The sequence below is a fragment of the Meles meles genome, chromosome 19 (genome assembly GCF_922984935.1).
Source record: "Meles meles chromosome 19, mMelMel3.1 paternal haplotype, whole genome shotgun sequence".
Taxonomy (NCBI): domain Eukaryota; kingdom Metazoa; phylum Chordata; class Mammalia; order Carnivora; family Mustelidae; genus Meles; species Meles meles.
In genome coordinates this window covers 28,136,659-28,157,938 of record NC_060084.1, presented here as the reverse complement: position 1 = coordinate 28,157,938, position 21,280 = coordinate 28,136,659, and the positions used below count along the sequence as shown (strand labels likewise).

General features: G+C 44.5%; 1 protein-coding gene across 1 annotated transcript in view; it reads left to right on the top strand.

Annotated features, from left to right (window-relative positions):
- Window positions 1-21,280, top strand: part of LPCAT2 (lysophosphatidylcholine acyltransferase 2) — a 69,115-nt gene that overhangs the window by 29,986 nt on the left and 17,849 nt on the right. The window contains exons 9-11 of the mRNA XM_045989184.1: window positions 5,723-5,805; window positions 8,589-8,714; window positions 10,500-10,653. Of these exons, the coding sequence (XP_045845140.1) occupies window positions 5,723-5,805; window positions 8,589-8,714; window positions 10,500-10,653 (363 nt within the window). The remainder of the gene's footprint in view (window positions 1-5,722; window positions 5,806-8,588; window positions 8,715-10,499; window positions 10,654-21,280) is intronic.

Here is a 21,280-nt window from a genome sequence, read left to right as displayed (position 1 = left end):
TTTGCAAAGCTTAAAAGGAGCTTCTGGTGGCTAGCATTAGACCTAAATACCTTATGGTGGGCAATCCATTGCTGTAAGTAGTAGAAAAAGATTGACTTTCATGAAAAAACAATTCTGATTTAGGAAACGATTGTAATGATGAGTGTTATGATCAATACCTGTATTGAGCACAACTTTTTTTTTTTTTGATAGCAACTTTTTAAATCTCTAAAGAGTTCTTTACTCAGGGAAGCTTCAACTATATTTATATGGATTACTTAAATATCCAAACACACTCAAATGACTTATAGTTTTGAATTTAAAATGAATGGACCTTTTAGAAAACCTCTGTTACGTGAATACACACACACACACACACACACACACACACATACACACAAAACCCACATATGCACGTTTATGTACTTGTTCTAACAAAACTAATTTCTTCTGGAACTTGGTAGAATTCTGAAATTTCTAAGTAGTGGCAGAGAAATGGAGTGTTATATCTATATTTTTATTTTCTTTGAGAGACTGCATGATTGCGGTGGGGCAAGAGGGGCAGAGGGAGAGGGAGAGAGAGAATCTCAAGCAGACTCTGCACTGAGCACGGAGCCCCTCCTGGGGCTCAGTCTTGTGACCCTGAGATCATGACCTGAGCCGAAATCAAGAGTTGGATGCTTAACCGCCTGAACCACCCAGGCACCCTGAGAAATGGAGCGTTGTAAAAAAAAGAGTACTAGCTAGGGTTTTGTTCCAATTCTGCTGCTACCGATTCTGTATGTGGTTGAGTAAATGAGCCTGTGTTCTTGCTGGGAAAATGGGGACGTAACACGTCTTTTCTAGGGTGGTTAGCATTTAATAAGGCGACGTAAGTGGGAGCACGGGGTAGGTGTTCAGTGAGCATGCACTTCTGTTTCCCTCACCATCTCAATTGTTCTGTGCTTTGGGGAAGAAAGCAGCAAATGTTAGTTCCCAAATACCTTCCTTCGTTCGAATTTGCTCTTTTGAAGCCTTCACAGGAGAATCATGGGAAGAACCAGCAAGGCACATCTGTGGAGACCGACTCATGAAATCCCTTTCTGTTACTTGGAGAATGGAAAGGCTGTTGGTTGCATCATTGTTCATCAGTCCTTCTCCTTTTTTACAAGCATTTATTTAGTAGAAAGGAATGTGCTCAGTGTGGTCAGGAAAACAATGAATAAAGCAGCTTTTCTGGTCCCAAGTATTCGTGTGAAGGGTTGGCTCTGGATATCAGAGCGCCTTCAAAACAGGCTGAAGAATTCTGACTTTATCTTGTGTGTAGCCTACGGCCCAAGAGATGGTGGGACACTGTGGGAGCAGAAGGGCAGAAGGGGGTGTTCCTATGGGCAACATGTCCATTAGCCGCCTCCTTATATGGGACACGATGGTGCGGAGCCGGCAGGCAGAGGACCAGAGCACCCTCGAGTGAGGAGGGCAGGGGCACTGGAGGCCAGTCTCAGGAGAGATGGAAAAGAATTGGAGACGTTCATTGGGCCTTTGTGGGGAAGACGACCCTTCCCTCTACTCACCTAGGTTCCATAGCTGGATCTGTAAAAGGATCTCACCACAGGCAAATTCGTAGGAGAAAAGTATACAGATTTATTCATTTTTAATATGTGCACAAGGCATCCAAGGGGATAAAAAGTGAATGCCCCAGAAAGTGGCGAGGAAGGGGAAGGAGATGTTGTCAGGGGAGAGTCAGTGACCATCAGGAAGGACAGATGGACCCTGGGAAGAATAGCTTGGGAGCTATGATAGTGCGTGATAAAGCTTGTCTTGGTGTGATGTCACCTTCCAGTCCCATCTCCTGGGATAAGAGTCCATCCTCCCTGTTTGATGAAAGTCCCCCAGGAAGGAATTTATGACAACCGAGTTCCTTTTGGAGGAGCTGACTTGAGGCAGATAAGGGAAGTTCAGAGAAAACCTGTTCCCACATTTGCCATTTTTCAAGTGCCTTTACCTCAAAATAATCAGTGCACCAAAGCGGTACCTTATGAGATAGCCTGTCCTGAAGTCCTTCACTATTTTCTTCCTAATGTTGAGCGTGAAGTGCCATTGAGGGGAAAGGAGAATCGGGCCCCTAAAAGTACGGACTGTGTCCGAAACATTAAACTATGATGGCAGCAGGTCCAAAAGGCACACCCCAAGCAGCCGCGAGGGTCAGGTCAAGCCACTTGATCCTCACAGAGACATCAAGGAAACAGACTCAGGATTAAGATCCATCTGGGGCACACTGGCGTGAGTGAGAGGATAAAGAAAGACCTTCAGCAAAACAAACCGAACCACTTTTGTATCTGGAGGCAGTATGGTCGTCTTGGGAAAATAACGTCGTTTTCAAGCAGCCGTGAGGGCCCTGTGGAACATAACATGAATTTGTAGTAGACTCAACCCATGAGACCGCGGCTCTTCGTTTTAGCACCCCTCGGTGGTCTCTCACGGGGTGGGAAGGAAGGAGCAGGAGAGGTGATCACCCGCTTGCGGTTGGCGTCACGGATGTGGTGGAAGGGGGAGATCCTAGGTGACAGAAAGTTGACAGGGAAGTCCAGTGAAGACAGGCAGCCGGCTGTTGCCAGGAGGGAGTGGAGGAAGAGGGACGGGCCTGGTCCTGAGAGTGACCAGCAGGTTCTCACAGCTGTGTGGGACTGGGTTAGAGAAGTGAACAAGTACTCGTCAGAGGAGATGGCCGCCATTGTCGTTGTTACTGCCTCTGTGTCCCAGGTACCACTGAGAACCCATGTGGCCAGGTGAAGAGGCTGTGAGAGCAACAGGTCGGATGAGCCATCTGTGTGGATACTCGGGATAATGAGAGAAGAGGAAGGTGGAAAGGAAAATTGGGGGTCCTGAAGTCAGTAGGGTATCGAGCTATGTGTTAGGGGACAGTAGTAGACAATGGCAGTCATGTTTCCCTGCCTTCCGCCAGTCTTCCTTCCCAAATAAAGGATGTGGTTTTGCTGTGAGCCTTGAATGACGACATACGAAATAGAAATGTGAAAAAGAGGGCAAGGTCTGCTCTGAGGAGAAGTGCCTTTTTATGAGAATTTCCATTGTATTGCTTCTCAGGAGGCATGAGGGGGCCTCCAAGGCCCGTGAGGGTCAAATCCAGGTTTTTAATGATTTTGTACTCTCCGTGGAATTTTCTTCTTCGAGAACAAAATGCCGTACAATAGGAGGGTTATTAAAATCCATTTTATGGAAAATATTACCTGCACTAAAAGAAATTAAACCCACAGCTCGTTGTATTGGTTAACAGTTGCAGCAGCAATTTGTTTTTCAGGGTTTTCTGGGTGTGCTTTTGTAACCCAGAAATTACACGTGTTACAAACGATCATGTGGCATTTTTTTTTTTTTAATGAAGAATTATATGGTGGCTTAAAACTTTATCATTTTATGTTGTTAGAGACTTTGTGAACATTGATTTTAACATGCCATTTTCTTCCTTGGATTTCATATGAAGCAAATACAAGAGATGAAAATCTAGAACAGGGTGGAGGGAATTTTGAGAAATACTGATTTGCAAAGATCCCTTGTTGCTCTGGATAGAGAAGTATTGTGGGGACCTCTGGTGGCTTAGTTTATTTTTCCGTCTTGAAGAGTAGATACTGAGTGGAAAGCTAGATGCGGAATTCCAGTTGGAGAGGGACTTTGAAATGATCGAGCCAAACTTTTTGATCTGGCAAGAGAGGGCACTGAGTGACCTCAGTGATTCAGACCTGATTCAGACCTGATCCCGTCAGGGCTGGAATGACTTTTCCAGGATCTTACGGCAGAGCCAAGGCCACAGCCAGGCCGAGTGCTTTTTCTGCAGCATCCATCCAATCCCCTGGGAGAAAATGTTCATCGCGGTACGTGTCACACAGCGCGCTGTCCCGTGATTTGGAACCATGTCATCCTAAAATATGCCACTTGCCTCCTTGCTGTCCTCTGCGTCCGCACGCACTCCCTCTCTTCTCTCACCGAGTGGTTGCGGTAGCTTCCCGGGCTACTCCCTGCTCTTAGCCTTTTCCTCTTTGGCTCAGCCATTCCCTACCCCGGAGATGTCTGCTCAAAAGCTTGGCCTTGGTCACCACACCCCCTTGCTCAAACTTATCTCCAAATCGCCCTTACCCAAAGGCGTCTTAATGAGACTACCGAGATTCGAAGGAAAACAGGTCCACGTGAGTCCAGAAGTGGTGTTATTTATACAGATCTTTCTTTTTCTTTCAAATCACAGTCCTGCCACTGAGGTGTGGCCTTGGCTACAGGGCATAGCCTCTTCAAGCCCTTCCCCACCCAATTGACGGAAGTGGTAAAGCTGGCCTCCAGGATTTGTGGAGGGTTAATCTTATAAATTACCCAGCATACAGTAGGTCCCTAATGGATGATAGCTTTTACTAGTGAACTTGACTCATCTGTCATAACTTTTTACCCCACCGCCTGGAGGGCACCTTGATGGCAGGGGCTTCCTTGTCCTATCTTCGGGGCTTAGTGCAGCATCTGGTATACAGTAGGTGCCAAAGCAATATTTGTTGAACGTAAGTGGGCCATGAAAACTTGAGCAAGTCATTTGATCTTTGTGAACCTCAATCCTAAGGACGAAAATTGGGAGGACTGGGGAAATGAAATAAGGCATGTAAAGTGCCTAGCACAGGGCCTGGTTCGTGGTTAGAATTCAATGAACAGTAGCTACTGGCAAGATCATGTTTACCCTCAAAAAGCCAAGATCAAGTATTAGCTCTTCTGTAAAGCCTCTTGGGCTGCTTTTCCCTGCCCCCGCCCCAGCCAGATTAATCATTTCTTATCCCTCGCTCTCATATTCCAGGAAGGATGGATTCGTGGGGAAAACAAGGGTTTTAGAATCTGACTGAACTTAGGCTGAGTCCTGGCTATGTGACCTGTATAACACTAAGGTCACTTAATGAAGCTTCTGAGCCCTGTCATTGAGGGTAATGATCCTTAGCACAAGCTGTGTTGGTCTATCTTTTAAAGTATGGGTCTTTTGGGGGAGCAGGAATACAGTCCTGTTCATCTTGCCTGGGTTAATGGTAGGTGCTCAAAAACGATGTCGAGACTTAAATACAGCACCACAATCTCATTAATGTTCAAAAACTATAAATAAAACAAGGACGGCACCAATGAGGCACCACCAGATATCAAGTAGAGAAAAAAAGAAGTAAAATTTAAAACGATAAAGCAAAACACAGTGTTGGGCCAAAGCTAGAGAGCCCATACTCAGGGTTAAAAGAAAGCCGAAGAAATGACAAAACATGACATTTGAACAAACAATAAACTGCGGCCGACACAGGAGTGGGTAGGGAAGATATACTATAAGTGACAAGCTATACTTGCACCGACGTTCTCACACAGAGGGCTAGGAAATGCAGCGTGGAGAAGAAGGTCTTCCCACCTACAGCTTTACAGTTTCCAGAATTCCGGGACGTGGCTCAGTTCGGTCTCATCACAACCTGGGCAAGACGGTGATCATCGCCCTCTTGTCAGAGTCCAGGTGACAGTGAAGAAGACTTCAGGTTGTGAACACACAGAAAGCCCCAGGGCTTGGCTGCAGATCCCCTGATTCCAAGCACAGTGTTCTTTCCACGATAGCATATTACCTATGTGCCGGAAAGGCAGTGGGGGGTGGGGGGGGTGTTACCATAATGATAGATAACTTATAAATTAATACATGTAGCATGTAGCAGCCTAGCCCTCACCGTTGTAATGGAAAGGTATGCTTGTCTTTCAGTTTCTGCCTGTTCAGGTACCAAATGACGAAGAAAAAAGCGATCCCATCCTTTTTGCTGGTAGAGTCCGGAATTTAATGGCAGAGTAAGTGTGTGAGATCACCGTCAGTAAATAGTTGTTAAATGATTGGCCAATGGCATTTAACATAGTTTTAGGATTTGGGTATTTTGTTTTGTTTTGTTTCATCCTGACGGCCTCCTTCCCTACCTCATTCTGGTAAGTAAAATAATGTTTGTAGGATATGTGGTCAGAAAGACAATCTACAAACATTTTCCCCAGGTGCAGCCCCAAACTCATGGATATGGGTCTTTGCCGGAAGGGGAGCAGGGAGGCTTCGATAAGCAGGAGAGACGAGCCAGTGATTTCCGCAGGGTGGGTTCTTCTAAGCTGGCCTGTCACTGTCACACATCCGTGGCTCGCCTCCTGTGCCCCAGCCTCCACAGAGCTGCCAAGGCAGGGCGTTTCAAAGGCATTGATGACTATAGCCACACAAAGGAGAAAGTTTGCAAGGGAAGGCAATAGATGCACAGAAAAGAGAGGACAGTCACCCCCATTAAGGGACACCTGTAAATTTAGGATTTGTAAATCATAAGCATCAAGCAAATATTTTCCGGCACTTAAAGGAGTTTTAACTGGCCATGATTCTGATTAGATAAATCACCTCTCATCCTGTAATGAAAGAATGAGTGTTGTACTGTCCTACCACCCAGACAGACCTAAGAACCTTCCCAGTGTGCACCCCACACCAGGCAGCACCCCCCTCTCATTGCAGTTAGTGGGCTCGGCACGGATAGACCAGTAGTATGTATTCCTAGTAAAAATTCAAATGAGAGGGGAGCCTGGGTGGCTCAGTGGGTTAAAGCCTCTGCCTTTGGCTCGGGTCGTGGTCCCAGGGTCCTGGGATCGAGCCCCGCATCGGGCTCTCTGCTCCGCGGGGAGCCTGCTTCCTCCTCTCTCTCTGCCTGCCTCTCTGCCTAGTTGTGATTTCTCTCTGTCAAATAAACAAAATATTAAAAAACAAAAATTCAAATGAGATATCTGAATCTAGCTTCAAAGCTGAATTCAGTTTTATAAGCAAGATAGTATGTACATGAATTCATATTTCACAGCAGAATAACTATATGTTCACAACAGTCTAAGTGTTCAAACGCTCAAAACCTTTTTTTTTTTACTATGTGTACCTACATGTACTTGATTTTCCCGGCTTCTAGATGGGCTACAAAATTTGTTTTAAGTTGCTTTTCTTCCCTTTCTCCTTCTGTTTCCATACCAGCTTATGTCCAAAAGTTAGGAACTAAGATCGATTTTAGGAATTGAGAGAATTCATAGAAGATAGTTGGACTTCTCAAAAGGTGCCTATAAAACAGAGCAGCAGGGGAGCACCTGGGTGGCGCAATGGCTTGGGCCTCTGCCTTCGGCTCAGGTCATGATCTCAGGGTCCTGGGATCGAGCCCCGCATCGGGCTCTCTGCTCGGCAGAGAGCTGGCTTCCTCCTCTCTCTCTGCCTGCCTCTCTGCCTCCTTGTGATCTCTGTCTGTCAAATGAATAAATAAAATCTTAAAAAAAAAAAAAAACAGAGCAGCAGGTTGATTAGCCTGCCTTTTTCTGAATTTGGAGGTGTGGAGGCATAAGGGCCTTGAATAAAGAGTAAGAAAGACCTCGATTGGCTGCACAACCATGGACAAGGCCTTCTGTGGCTCCTTTTCCTAGTATATAAAGTCGGAGTTAAAGTCTTTGCCTTGACTTTCTCCTGGTTTTGGTAATCATGAGTCTCACGGAGGAAAAGTGTATGACAGAAGCATTTGAAAATAGAAAGATGCGAATTAGCGGTGTTATGTGACTCATCATGAATATGTACCCAGTAGTGTGCCAGGCCATTTACTCAGGTTATCTAACATAATCTTCACAGCAGCTCTTGGAGCCAAGCAAGGAAAGTGAGACTCAGAGGGAGATACCATTTGCCCAAGATCATAGTAGGTAGTGAGGGTCTGGGCTGGGACTCAAATCCACGTTCCCTTTTACCCAAGCCCCAACCTCTTAACGGGCATCTCTACTGTCTAGGATTATAAATGGTAAATTCCTGAAATATTTAAAATGTTTATTTTCCCAAATAAAAATATTCATATACCAAAATATTTATTAATCAAAAAACAGCCTATAGTTGTAGATAGAAAAAAAATTGTTCTTATTGCATCTGTTGAAAATGTAACATTCTTAGCAGTGATTCAACAAAAAGAGTTGAAGACAGAACTTTAGGATTCACACTGAATATCTGTGAATAAAAGTTCTGTGAAAAGGAACCTTCAGGAAATTATTTTAGGTACCGCACAGGCTTTTTTTCTCAGGACTTAGTGTTTTTTCAAGTTGTTGTTAATATCTGTTTTTTTTCAAATCAAGTTCATTATTAGATCTCTGAGCAGGAGGGAGCCAGTAGGGATCATGTCCTCCTTTGAGGATGGACGATGTTTAGGCTTGGAAGAACTAATGAGCTTATTCTCAGTTCTCTTTTGTATTTCAGAAGATGTTACATAGCAAGTAGTGATCTCCAGGTTTGAGAGATGAAATAGCTAGCGATTGAAGCTAGCTTCAAGCTGAAGTCGGCTAGTATCACAGTCCCAGTTAAAACACAAAACAAAATGACCAGCCGACCAAAGCTTGCAGACAGAAGGGGATTAACTCGGCCACAGGAAGTCTGTGCAGAAGAGAAATATGTCTCTTTGGCAATAATAAGCCAAAGCTACTGCCTTGAAAAGTAGTAAATCCTTCCCCATTTACTGTTGTTTGTTGACCAGTTCAGGCCTGATGAAAAAATCATTGCCTTTAAAAAAAAAAAAAATTGAATTTGTTTGCTTTTAAATGCCTCTTAGAGCTTTGGGAATTCCAGTAACAGACCATACCTATGAAGACTGCAGATTAATGATCTCAGCAGGACAGCTGACATTGCCTATGGAAGCTGGGTTGGTGGAATTTACCAAAATTAGCCAGAAATTGAAGTAAGTATGTTTTTAAATCGCTACACTTTCAAAAAGGCATCTCCCAGAGATCTGACATCTTGTAGGTTTCTTTTCTCTGGTTTCATTCATGTTCAGCTCTAGAACATTTATTCTAGACCCTGTGGCTCTAGAACCCACGGGTTTTTTATTAGGGAAACAAGGACTGTGCTTTCATCTCCCATTTAGTTCACCCAGTTGTGTGTTTTTTTGTTTTTTTTTCAAGAACAGTTAACTCAGGGTGCGCCTGGGTGACTCAGTGGGTTAAGCCTCTCTCTTCGGCTCAGGTGATGATCCCAGGGTCCTGGGATCAAGCCCCGCATCGGGCTCTCTGCTCAGTGGGAAACCTGCTTCTCCCTCTCTCTAGGCCTACTTGTGATCTTGCTCTCTGTGTCAAATAAATAAGTAAAAATATTAAAAAAAAAAAAAAGAATAGTTAACTCAGAAGCATGGGTACTGGTCACAGGAGGAGCCCGAGAGATAGTCAGTGTGGACCAGCACAGACCTGCCCTTCTCAGAAGTGTCTCAGAGCAGTCAGTCTGTCCTGCTGCCCCCCTGCAAAAAGGACGACATAATTAGATGGTCCTGCCAGGTGGCAGTCAGACCTCGTGTGAAGTCTGACTTGATTTGTAGGGGAGCAGTTCTGACCCTCTGACCCCTTAAATACTTACCCTCTCTCTCCTTTCTCTTCAGGGTGCATAATTTTTTTTTAAGGCAAAACCCCTTCTTTGTACCTTTATAAACAACCCCTTTGAACCATCTGCTATTGAAAGGTATCACCCCCGATTCCCTTATTACTGTTCATTCTGTTTTCAGAATATATCGATTTGCAGAATATATTGATTCAGTAGGCTTTGGCATCCTCCCAAGGAGAGAGCTGCAGAACTGGTTATTATATTAAAGGTCAATATTGGGAGATAATATTTTGATAACTGATAGAGCAAATAGGATTCCTATCTTCTAAGTAACAAGCATGGTTGATATTATATTCACCATATTCATGTAATTTGATTCATTTGAAAAGTTTAGATAGTTACTGAAATCAGATACAGAAGAAAGCAGCATGTGTTAGGTCACCTGTTTAACTGGACAAGACAAAGACAGGATGCGATGTGAGCTATGGTGCGTTTTCTGGCGTTTTGGTGTTTCAGTGTTCTAGAACTTCGCTTGGAGGAAGTGTGTGCCGTCTAAAGAATCTCCCTATCCTAACATTTTGTGCAATGCGAGTTCATGATCAGCCTGGAAACTTTTATAAGCAAGAATTGCGTATTTTTTAAAAGAAAGACAGAAATCACAAGTAGGCAGAGAGAGAGAGGAGGAAGCAGGCTCCCTGCTGAGCAGAGAGCCTGATGTGGGGCTCAATCCCAGGACTCTGAGATCATGACCTGAGCCGAAGGCTGAGGCTTAACCCACTGAGCCACCCAGGCACCCCTAGAATTGCATATTTTTTAAACAACCGATAAGTACCAAGTAATATTTAGATTCAAATACGATTTCTTATTTTCTTTTCACGAGTCATTATTTCCTCACACTGCTTCTCTTCTCAGTTGCTTTCCTCTTCCTCAGGCCTTTGGGAAAACTACAGTCTCTCACTATTAGTCCTTCAAAAAGGTCAGAAGCCTGCATACACGTTCCATAAGTACTCTAAAATGCCCATTTTATTCTCATTTCCAGATGTAGCACTTAAGATATTGTTCCTTTGGACAGGGACTCAAACACCATTCATAAAATGTCCATGTGGGTGGTAAAGGGCTGACCACACGTGTTCATGAGTCTTTGTTTGTCTAGGTTAGACTGGGATGGTGTTCGTAAGCAGCTGGACGAGTTCGCAGTAATCGCAAGTTCTTCAAAAGGAGGACGAATCGGAATTGAAGAATTTGCAGAGTATTTGAAGCTGCCTGTTTCAGATGTCCTGAGACAACTCTTTGCACTCTTCGACAGGGTACGTTACAACGTTGTCTCTAGCGCCCAAACTTCTTTACTCTGCCGGTCTCCACGGAGCATAAATCAGTAGGTCATTAGAAAAACTCAGCAGGTGACTGTTAGAGGAAGCAAGACCGAGCCCAAGTTTAATTTCATGATCTGCCTTTTCCCCTGAAGTTGTAGCAGTAGTAGTAATATAATTGTGTGTGTGTGTGTGTGTCTGTTGCAACAATTATGATGGTATCTAGTTATTTTGAACACTAGGTCAGAAATAAATAGTGTGACCACGTTTGTAATATAGAATTGGAAAGGCTCCTATAACTGGCAAGAACCTAAGTCTTTTTTTTTTTTTTTAAGATTTTATTTATTTATTTGACAGACAGATCACAAGTAGGCAGAGAGGCAGGCAGAGAGAGAGGGGGAAGCAGGCTCCCTGCTGAGGAAAGAGCCTGATGCGGGGCTCGATCCCAGGACCCTGAGATCACGACCTGAGCCGAAGGCAGAGGCTTTAACCCACTGAACCACCCACGCGCCCTAAGAACCTAAGTCTTTATGTCAAAATTCATTCATGGACGACAGAGGTGGTATTAGTCTATCCTGAAGGCTTCTGGACTTCCCCCAAGACATGTGAGGACCAAATGGATTTTATTTTCAAGTAACGTTTTATGACAAAGGTTGCAAGTAAAGCTCGACTGTTGGCCATTATATTGGAGGTATGATTTTCTGCTTATGAGTGTGTAAGTACGAGCAGTTAGATAACTGAATTGTCAAGAAGTTTCCCTGAGAAAACTGTATCAAGATTTCAAGCTCTCAATTTTTAATGTGTTTTTTTAATGTATAAAGTTGACAGTGAAGTTTACTCTCTTGGTGACAGTATTACGAGTGTTCATAAATGAACTGAGGCATGTAAGTCCATTCAAGATACAGAATACCTGCAAGAAACAACTGTAGCCGCCCCCTTTGTAGTGAGATCCTTGCCCTCCCCTTCACCCCCAGCAATCACTCCCCCTCTGTAGCTTTGCCGTTTCTAGATGCCATGTAAATGGAATCAGATAGTGTAGATCTTTCTGAGTCTGGCTTCTTTCACTTGGCATAATGTATCTGAAATTAGGCCATGCTGTCGCACGTATCAACAACGTGTCCCCTTTCCTTGCTGAGTGGCCTTCTGTTGTATGGATGCCCCATTCTAGAGTCCCCAATCCCCAATGGAGGAGCATTTCAGTTTGTTTCCAGTTTGGGGCAATGATGAATACGAACTATGAATATTCTTCTGTAGGTTTTTGTGTAAATCTAGGCTTTCGTTTCCCTGGGGGTACAGACTTAGAATTGTGATCTTGTTACTGTCTTATCTGAGAGTGACTTTACTTTGCATGCATTCCTAAAGGATATTTCTTATTTATTTATTTATATATTTATTTATTTATTTATTTATTTGACAGAGAAAGATCACAAGCAGGCAGAGAGGCAGGCAGAGAGAGAGGGGGAAGCAGGCTCCCTGCCGAGCAGAGAGCCGGATGCGGGGCTGGATCCCAGGACCTTGAGATCATGACCCGAGCCGAAGGCAGAAGCTTAACCCACTGAGCCACTGAGGTGCCCCCTTAAAGGATATTTCTGTTGTGAATAGAATTGACTTGAGAGTCCTTCACTTTCAACAGGTTAGCGATGAGGTCCTGCTGCCTTCGGTCCTCCGTGGTTATCCTGCCTTACTGATTTTTCTTTAGTTTTGGCTCTCCTCACCAATCCTCCTTCTACGGCATTTTGTCCAGAGGTGGTTGCCTTTTGTATTTTGACTAGAGTTTCTAATTGTAATCGGAAGGAAAGATGGGCTCGCCCGGGCTTTTTCCATCTTGGCTGGCTCCAGAAGTCTTGGTTCTCTATGGACCATTGGGAAAAGATTTTGCAAAGAAATTATAGCTTGATGACAGAAACCAGGACACGGTTTTTTGTTTTTTTTTTTTTTTCTCTCTCTCTTTACCCAGAGCACTGGGTACTCATGATCCTAGTGACTCATTCTCTGACCTCTGAGATGAACCATCCTTCACCCTGATGCAGGGGAGCAATCTTTTCTCTGGAGTGCCCGGTCCCCTGTTCTCGGCTTGCTTGCAGCACACAGACCATCTTCCCTTGTCCCAGAAACAGTCGTGTGTCACTGCAGTTGAACTCCTAGAAAGTGTAATGAAGGTTTAGGAGAAAGGAGAAGTAAGTTATTGGCTATAACCGCACAAGTTAGGAAAATAGAAGCACTTCTTACTTGTACTATTACCAGTCTCTCTGCAAGCTTCATGTCATTGCATCTTCCTCTTTGGCTCCAAAAACCAGGCAAGTAATTTTATACAAAGCTTCTATAAATACAAACTTGGTGACAGGAAGGGATATGGCAGGGTTCGACAAACAAGGACAGGAGATGGGGGAATGGGACATGAAACGAGGGCTAAGGAGGAAACTCAGAGCATACCTCAGACGTCGGGTTCATCAGGATTTTCCATCAAAATTGGAAATGATATCTGTGGAGATTGCCGTCCCTTTTCAGGTGTCAAAGTGTCATTGCTGGCAATTCCAGGAGCATTAGGACACCCGTTCTGTCTTTCGGTGGCTGATGATCCCTGTGGTTTCTCTGGTAATCTTAAAGATGGGAAGATTTGGGAATAGGGAAGGGAGGGTACAAGGATTAAAATAACCCCCAGTTAGCCGGGTTGACTCACCCAGAACTAGAGGATACAGCAAGCCTTGGCAGCGAAGCTGGCCAGTCACATTTCTGCATGGACAACTTCCACCGGCACACACACCTCTTAGAACCGTGAGTGTGACTTTGTACAGTGTGACTTGGCTCTCACCGGAAACCGCGAGATGGTCTTTCCAGCAACTTTTCTTTTGATCTCCAACATACTGGAACGTTGAGAAAATAGCCTGGAGAATAAGGGACTCATGCATGGGACCTTCCTTTCTCTCCTTTGCTTTTCTCCTTTCTTTTTTCCTCTTGCCCCTTTCTGTCTTTGTCTGTCTGTCTGTCTTTCCTTTTCCATCTCTAACCTTTCTGCATGCATGTCTGTGCCTGTGAAGATGTGCTTTGTTTTGAGAAGGCGTATTATGCAATTGTTGCCACGCCCTGGGCACATACCCACTTAACTCCCAGGCTAGGCTTGTTTTCTCGGTCTCTTGAAGTCATTTAGCTGGGGAATGTTCCACGGGAAAGACGAGAAGTTCAGTTATGCCAGTTTGTTTCTCTCTGAGTAGCTTATCTTGCTAAACGCTATGCTTAATGAGGGGTGGGGGGTCAGGGGAGGAAGGGTGGGAACAAGAAAGGGCGGGGTGTTCCTGTGGGTCTTCCAACAGCTGTAAATGTTTGCAGTGCCCACAGCTGCCCTCAGCCTCTCTGTCTTCCCCCAAGACTAATGAGGTTGTGTTGGGATTTGGGGGATGGGACAAAGACCTGAAAATCTCTCCACATTCTCTAACTCTTTCTTCCCAGGTACAGTCTTGGCTGGTCTAGAAAGACTTCATAATGGTCTTGTCTTAGTTTGTCCCTAAAAAATACACTGTCTCTTCAGCTCCTGCTGACATCCTGACATGTCCTTTCAGGTTCTTGGGGGATCTGATGACAAGCAAGTTCCGACAAAAACATGACATTCGCCATCCCAAGCATGGCGTAGTGCCCTAGTTTTTAGGATCATTGCCTTTGGAGAGATCCTATCTCTCTGAAAAAGATAAACGAACTTTTTCATCTTTGCATTGAATTTCACTTCTTTATTTTTTACGGACATATCCTGAACTCTCCGCATTGGATGGGTCGGATGTCCAGATGAGTCAGAGCTGAAGGCTAAGACAATGGTTTAAAACAGTGATGTCTCGACATTTTTTATATTCATTAATTCAGTTTTAAATACAAGACTTTTTGCCAGCATTCCAGAAGGGATTGAAGCTTCTTTACTGGGATTAAGAAACATCGCTAGCTAACCCGAAGTCATTATAACACAGTCATTTTTCCAGTTCTAACCATGTCTCAGGGTGTCTGTGACAACAAGCCTGTCCCCTGTGCCCTCCCTCAGCACCGTGTTCCTGAGCCAGCAGTCTCCGACATACCTGTAAGACAGAGTCCTCAAATGCCTCTGGACGCAGCTCGCCCCTGGTGCTGGCTTGACTAGGCACCATGTTATCTGCCTCCCTCCTCTTACTAGCGGCAAGTCCCATCTCCTCTAACTGCACCTCCTGATAGACTCAGCCTAACATTTCATCAGTACCCACCCCCCCAACCCCCAACAGTACGCCCATGCACTGATAGCCAAGCCACATTTAGGGGTCAGCACACTCTTCCTGTAAAGAGCCAGATAGTAAATATTTTTTTACTTTATAGCACATATGGTCCAAAACTTTCAGGGCAGCTTGTATAACCGAAGAGAAAAGTTCATCGTAGCCCACTCAGAAAGATCTCTCTGTTTACTCACAGTCACCTAAGCCACGAAAGTACCCTGTCCCAACTCTCAGCACGAGCAGAAAATCTGCACGCTAGAGCACCCTGCCCTCTCCAACAGGAAGGGGCAAGCAAAGATGCTTGTTATTCTTGGCACTCAGGATTTCATGCTGGAACTAATACCGAGAACTAGGCAGGCAGGAAAGAACTCGGGATAAAGAGACGCATTCATTCCACACAATGTGAAATGGTAATAAAAGATTTATAGAAGTTTACGATAGCCGAAAATGCTGGATTGTCACAGTGCTAAGGCACACACACACTTCTCCTGCCTGACAGTTAAACAAAGGATGTAGTAAATGCCAGAAGAACTGAGTACACGTTAGAAGGCCGAGAGAGGGAAAATCGTGATGGTTTTCAAAATTATTTTACAGAATGGAAAGAACAACCACGTATCTAAATTTTATCAGGTGATGGTCTGTTTTGCAATGTTATTGGTAAAGAAAGGCATGAGCTCGTGCTAGACTATATGTAGCTAAGGAGTTAGAAACGAGTCTGTCTAGTCTGTGAAGACAAATAGTACGAGACCAGTAGAACCGAGTGAGGCTATCAGCCAGAGGCAGACAGAGAAGACAAGAAGAAAGATTCAGAGAATCACTTTTAAATCAGATGGGAGGTTCCCTACCAATTAAACAATGGTCACTGTAAGGACTGACTACAGTCCATCTATCAGTCCTTAAACTTTACCAACCTGCTTTGTTTCCATCAGCTTCAGAAACAGGGCAGCAGTCAGCAAACTACAGCGGACTGGGCCAGATCCAGCCTGATGCCTCTTTTGCTAATAAAGTTTTATTGAGACACACCCATGCCCATTTGTCTATGTATTGCCTGTGGCTGCTTTCTGTCTTCAGTGGCAGAGGTGAACAGTAACCAACAGTGAAGTCTTCTATCCTTTAAGTTTCCGGTTCAGATTTGATTTGTAATATAGTATTTCATAGTTCATGTGAAAAGAACTGTTGATTGCGATCTCAGTTCATCAGGGTTTGTTATGTGAAATCTACCCATAACTTACATGACACAATTGACAGAAAAAGACTATACTCTTTCTTCTATGTCGTTGTACGTGTTGTCCTAAATGTTCGGTGGTCCTGTGTGTCTGACCATTTCCCTGTCCATGACCCAGGTTGACTTAGCTCCTCCATTCTGCCCATTACAGTATTTTCTCTCACCTAGTGTTGTTACATGAGAAATCTCCATGTAGAGGTAAGAATTGGGAGATGCGTAGAAGGAATAGGAAGGAGGCTACATGAGTTAAAGCTTAACTTTTTCTTCATAAGCACAAGTGAGCAATGTCTGTCCTCCTCCATGAGCACAAGGAAGGAAAGAACAGAGCTTTGTAAAGACCAAATTGTGTCAGACCAATTTAATTTCCTCTATGACAGAGTGACGGTCGAAGATGATAAAGAAGAAGAAATAGATATTATCTGTATGGGTTCTAGAAAGGCTTTTGATTTCATCCAACATGACATCCTCATCAATAAATTAGGAAGGTCTGGTCCAGATCATGCCGCAGTTGGGCGAAAGCCCCCCTTGACAGAAAGGCTTTATGGCAAGTGGGAGCTGTATGTCCTTCTGGATTCAGCGCTGCCCCCGCCCGGGCATTCTGTTTGGAGAAGCACCATACTTGATAGAATGCCACCCCGAATACTTGTGAAAACCAGACGATAAGTCAAAGCGGGGATAAGGGTAGATCCTTAAAAGGGGTGGAACCATACCCAAGAAAAAGGAAGGTTAAATTCATTCAACATACAGCATGAGAACACTTGGGCCGGAGAAGGAAAGGAAATGCCACCGCCACCATTTCAGGACACGTGAGGATCTAGACTCCCCGAATTCTAGAGCTAAAGGGACCTTTCACGTCCAGCTGCCCACCTTCCTCATTTTACAGAAGGCAGCCAGCCTGAGAGAGGAAGTGAGCGCTCGAGGCTACACAGCTGGTTAGTTGTAGGACTGAGACTAGAACGGCTGGTCCGTGTCCTTTTTACTTCAGCCTGCACTGTTGGCTGAGACACACACACACAACACACACACGTGTGCATGCGCGCGTTCTTAAGGCATTGTTTATACTTCCTATCACTCACCCATTTCAAACCTACAATTCTATGATTTTTTGAGTAAATTTGCCAAGTTGTGCAACCATCCCCATAAATCAGCTTGAGAACATTTCCAGCACCCCACTGAGTCTCCTGGTGGCATTAAGGGTTAGATCCTGTCACCAGCTTTCTCCCAGTCCCAGGCAACCACAGCAGAGTTGGATGTCCTTTGGTGTGATTCAAGACCTGGTCTAGAAGAGAGACTTTCGGTCTCTATGGATTTGCCTTTTCCGGACATTTCATGTAACAGAATCATACAGTAGATGATCTCCTGTGTCTGGATTCTGACTACTTTGCCTAATGTTTTTGCCATTCACTCATGGTTAGCATGTATAGGTAATCTGTCCTCTTTCCTCACCAAAAAGTACTCTGTTATATGGACATGTTGTATTTTATTTTATCTTTTTAAAAGATTTTATTTATTTATTTGACAAAGAGAGAGATCACAAGTAGGCAGAGAGGCAGAGCAGAGAGAGAGGGGGAAGCAGGCTCCCTGCTGAGCAGAGAGCCTGATGCACCGCTCGATCCCAGGACCCTGAGATCATGACCTGAGCCGAAGGCAGAGGCTTTAACCCACTGAGCCAGTGGGTCAGAGCCAGGTGCTCTGACATGTTGTATTTATTTATTTATTTATCTATTTATTTATTTATTTATTTTTTATTTGACAGACAGAGATCACAAGTAGGCAGAGAGGGAGGCAGAGAGAGAGGAGGAAGCAGGCTCCCCGCGGAGCAGAGAGCCCGACGCGGGGCTCGATCCCAGGACCCCGAGACCACGACCCAAGCCGAAGGCAGCGGCCCAATCCATTGAGCCACCCAGGCACCCCTGTTGTATTTTATTTATGCACCAGTTGGTGGACATTTAGATTGTTTCTACCTTGAGGCCATTAGGAAGAATCTGGCTACTAGCATTCATGTTTCTTTCTTTACTTTTTTATACTCAGTACCTTTCCCCCTTCATATGGAGGCTACATTTTCCATCAGATGTGTCCTCCTCCCCTACTCTTTTTCCATCCCGATTTGGACATCAGAGTTCCCCCAGATGGCAACCCAAGTTGTTATTAATGTTCTAATAAATAGCCTCAGGGGATTCAATGGTCCAGAGAAGAAAAAGTTTGTTAATCTAATAAGAGTCTTTTATTCCAAGATGGCTTATGAGAAACTATTAGCTAAATGCCCTCCATCTTCATAGGAAATAAGTGAGAGGAATTGGATTTAAACCTCAGGGAAAACCACTTCAGCTGGGCACGAGGAGGCTTGTTTTATGTGGCAGTGGTTGCTATCAAGTTAATTTGCAATATTATAAAAACAGAGCCCATGTAATGTCCTCCGAGAGAAGCTCCTATGAATGGGTTTACATCTGTCTGAGGCCAGATGGCCCTATGATCCCCTAAAAGGAGGACAGTCCTCTTGGGGTGCTTTCTTCTGTGTGGTGAAGGGAGACATTTGGCCTTTGGTGTTCACAGAGGCCATTTCATTGTGCCCAGGAGACCAGTTATTGGAGTCATTGTGTCATAAAACCAGTGGTTGGAGAGTTTTACACAAACCACAGGGTGTGGTGGAAGGAGACATTGCTCCCGTGCCCTGAACAGAGCAAGTTCTCCCAGCTGCTGCTCTCTCCCTAACGATAGCTGCTATGAGGGTGGTTGTTCAGTTCTAGAAACTGCACAGCTTACAGTGTAATTTCACATCTCCTCTCTTTTTGACTTCACGTTCAAGCCTGGAAAGTTCCCACTGAGAGACCGACCATCACGCGACCGTTAGTTCAAAGCCCTTTCCAGCCAGAGTCCGTTCTGCCGATCTGCCTGTCTCTGCTGCTGAGCCGGGAACGGACCGTCAACACATTTCACTGTTTCTTAAAGACCACACATCCTTTAGCTCCTCTGCATTTTTGCTGTGCTCTCCCTTCGCGTCCCTTGTCTGTTCGGAGAGCTCTGGCTTGGCTCGTAGTCAGGCCTGCACCTCATCTCTTGTGTAGGTCAGTGTTCTCCTTGGCAGAATTCATCGCTCCCTTTTTGGGTACCCATGGTCCTGGATAATAGAGCACACTACTTTTCCTCAGTAGCTAACCTTCTCTGAGTCTTTCTTTCCTTATCACAAATGCTTTGTCTTTCAGAGGAATTCTGTGAAACTTAAATACCAAAGAATACTATATACAAATGTAATAGTTTGGTATTAATAATAGAAATGTGGGAGACTCCTGGGTCACTCAGTTAAGTGTCTGCCTTTGGCTTAGGTCGTGATCCCAGAGTCCTGGGATCAAGTCCCACGTCAGGCTCCTTGCTCAGTGAGGAGCCTGCTTCTTCCTCTGCCTGCTGCTCCCCCTGCTTGTGTTCTTTCTCCCTCTCTCTCTGACAAGTGGATGGATAAAATCTTTTTAAAACAATAGTAGAAATGTGAATGCAGACATCCGGTTATAATTACAACTAGTTTTGGGTGGGTGTTCTCAATCCTTGAGCACAGCAACCCTAATGTATTTGCCTTCGTCTCCTAAACCCTGAATCCAACTCCTCGTGCTTAACAAGTGAGATTGAATTATTGTGAAGTAGGCATAATGAGACATTACCACCTCGTACCCATTAGGATGGCTAGTCAGGAAGGGAGGAAGGAAGGGAGGGAGGGGTGGAGGAAGGAAAGAAGGAAGGAAGGAAGGAAGGAAGGGGTGTTGACTGGGCTGTAGAGAAATTGGAACCCCTGTGCACTATTCGTAGAAATATAAAATAGTGTATCTACTGTGGAAAACAGTATGGTGTTTCTCCAAAAACTTAAAAACCAAATTACTCTATATGATCTGAGAGTTCTGGTAGAAGCATCCACCAACAGACAAGTGGATAAACCAAATGTTTCTTAGACACATGGTGGAATATTATTTAGCTCTGAAAAAGGAAATAAATCCCAACACCTGCTATAACATGGATGGACCCAGAACACATTACATTAGGTGAAAGAAGCCCATCATGAAGGGACAAATCCTATGTGGTTCCACTGATGTGAGGTCCCTAGAGCCTAGAGTCAGAAAGTGGAACGGGGGTTGCCAGGGCCTAGCGAGAGGAGAGAATGGGGAGTTCCTGTTTAATGGGGCAGAGCTTCAGTCTGGGAAGATGAAAAAGTTTCTGGGGATGGACAGTGGTGCCGGTTGCACAATGATATGAATGTGCCTAATGCCACTCAGCGGACCTCTTACAGTTATGATGGTAAATTCCATGTTACGTGTACTTCACCACAGTTTCTAGACATTGAAATTCAGATTTTAAAAACAAGATGCAAAGAAGTCTCTACTGGATAGTTCCATTTGTTCAGGGCACGGCAATCAGTTGATGGTGTTCAATGTCGAGATAATGGTCACCCTGGGGAGGGAAGAGTAACTAGAAAGCAGGAGGAGGTTCTAGGGCATGGCCATATTCTATCTTTCGATCTGGCTGTTATCACATAGGTGTGTACGGTGTGTGAACTTCTCTGAGCTCTCCAGTTGTGACATGTAAGAGTTTCTATGTGTCTGTTATACTCCAAAAATAACTCCAGAAATGGAGATCCTTAGGGCCACAGCAGACTATAGGTCAGACTCTGTGAGGATGGGACCAGGGGACCCTGCTAAAAACCCTCCCTTCCAGGTTTTTCTTAAGAGCATTGGATTTGGGGAATCTTCGCTAGAAGAAAGGGATTGGAGAAACAGCTTCCCAAGGCCCAAGAATCTCATTCTGCTCTAACAATAAATATTCCTGAGAAAAGAAATTTTTGATATCTTGAAGTCACTTAGCTTCCCCGGTTAGGAAAACACCTATCATCTTTCAGGTGCCGAGAAATCAGTGATGTAGAGAAAGCTGTGAATGTGTATTTTAATATATTACATTTTAAAATAGTCTTTCTTGGGACACCTGGGTGGCTCAGTTGGTTAAGCGGCTGCCTTCGGCTCAGGTCATGATCCCAGCGTCCTGGGATCAAGTCCCACGTCGGGCTCCGTGCTCGGCAGGGAGCCTGCTTCTCTCTCTGTCTCTGCCTGTGCTCACTCTCGCGCTCTCTCTCTCTCTGACAAATAAATAAATAAAATCTTAAAAAAAAAAGATTTGTAAAATAGTATTTCTTGTC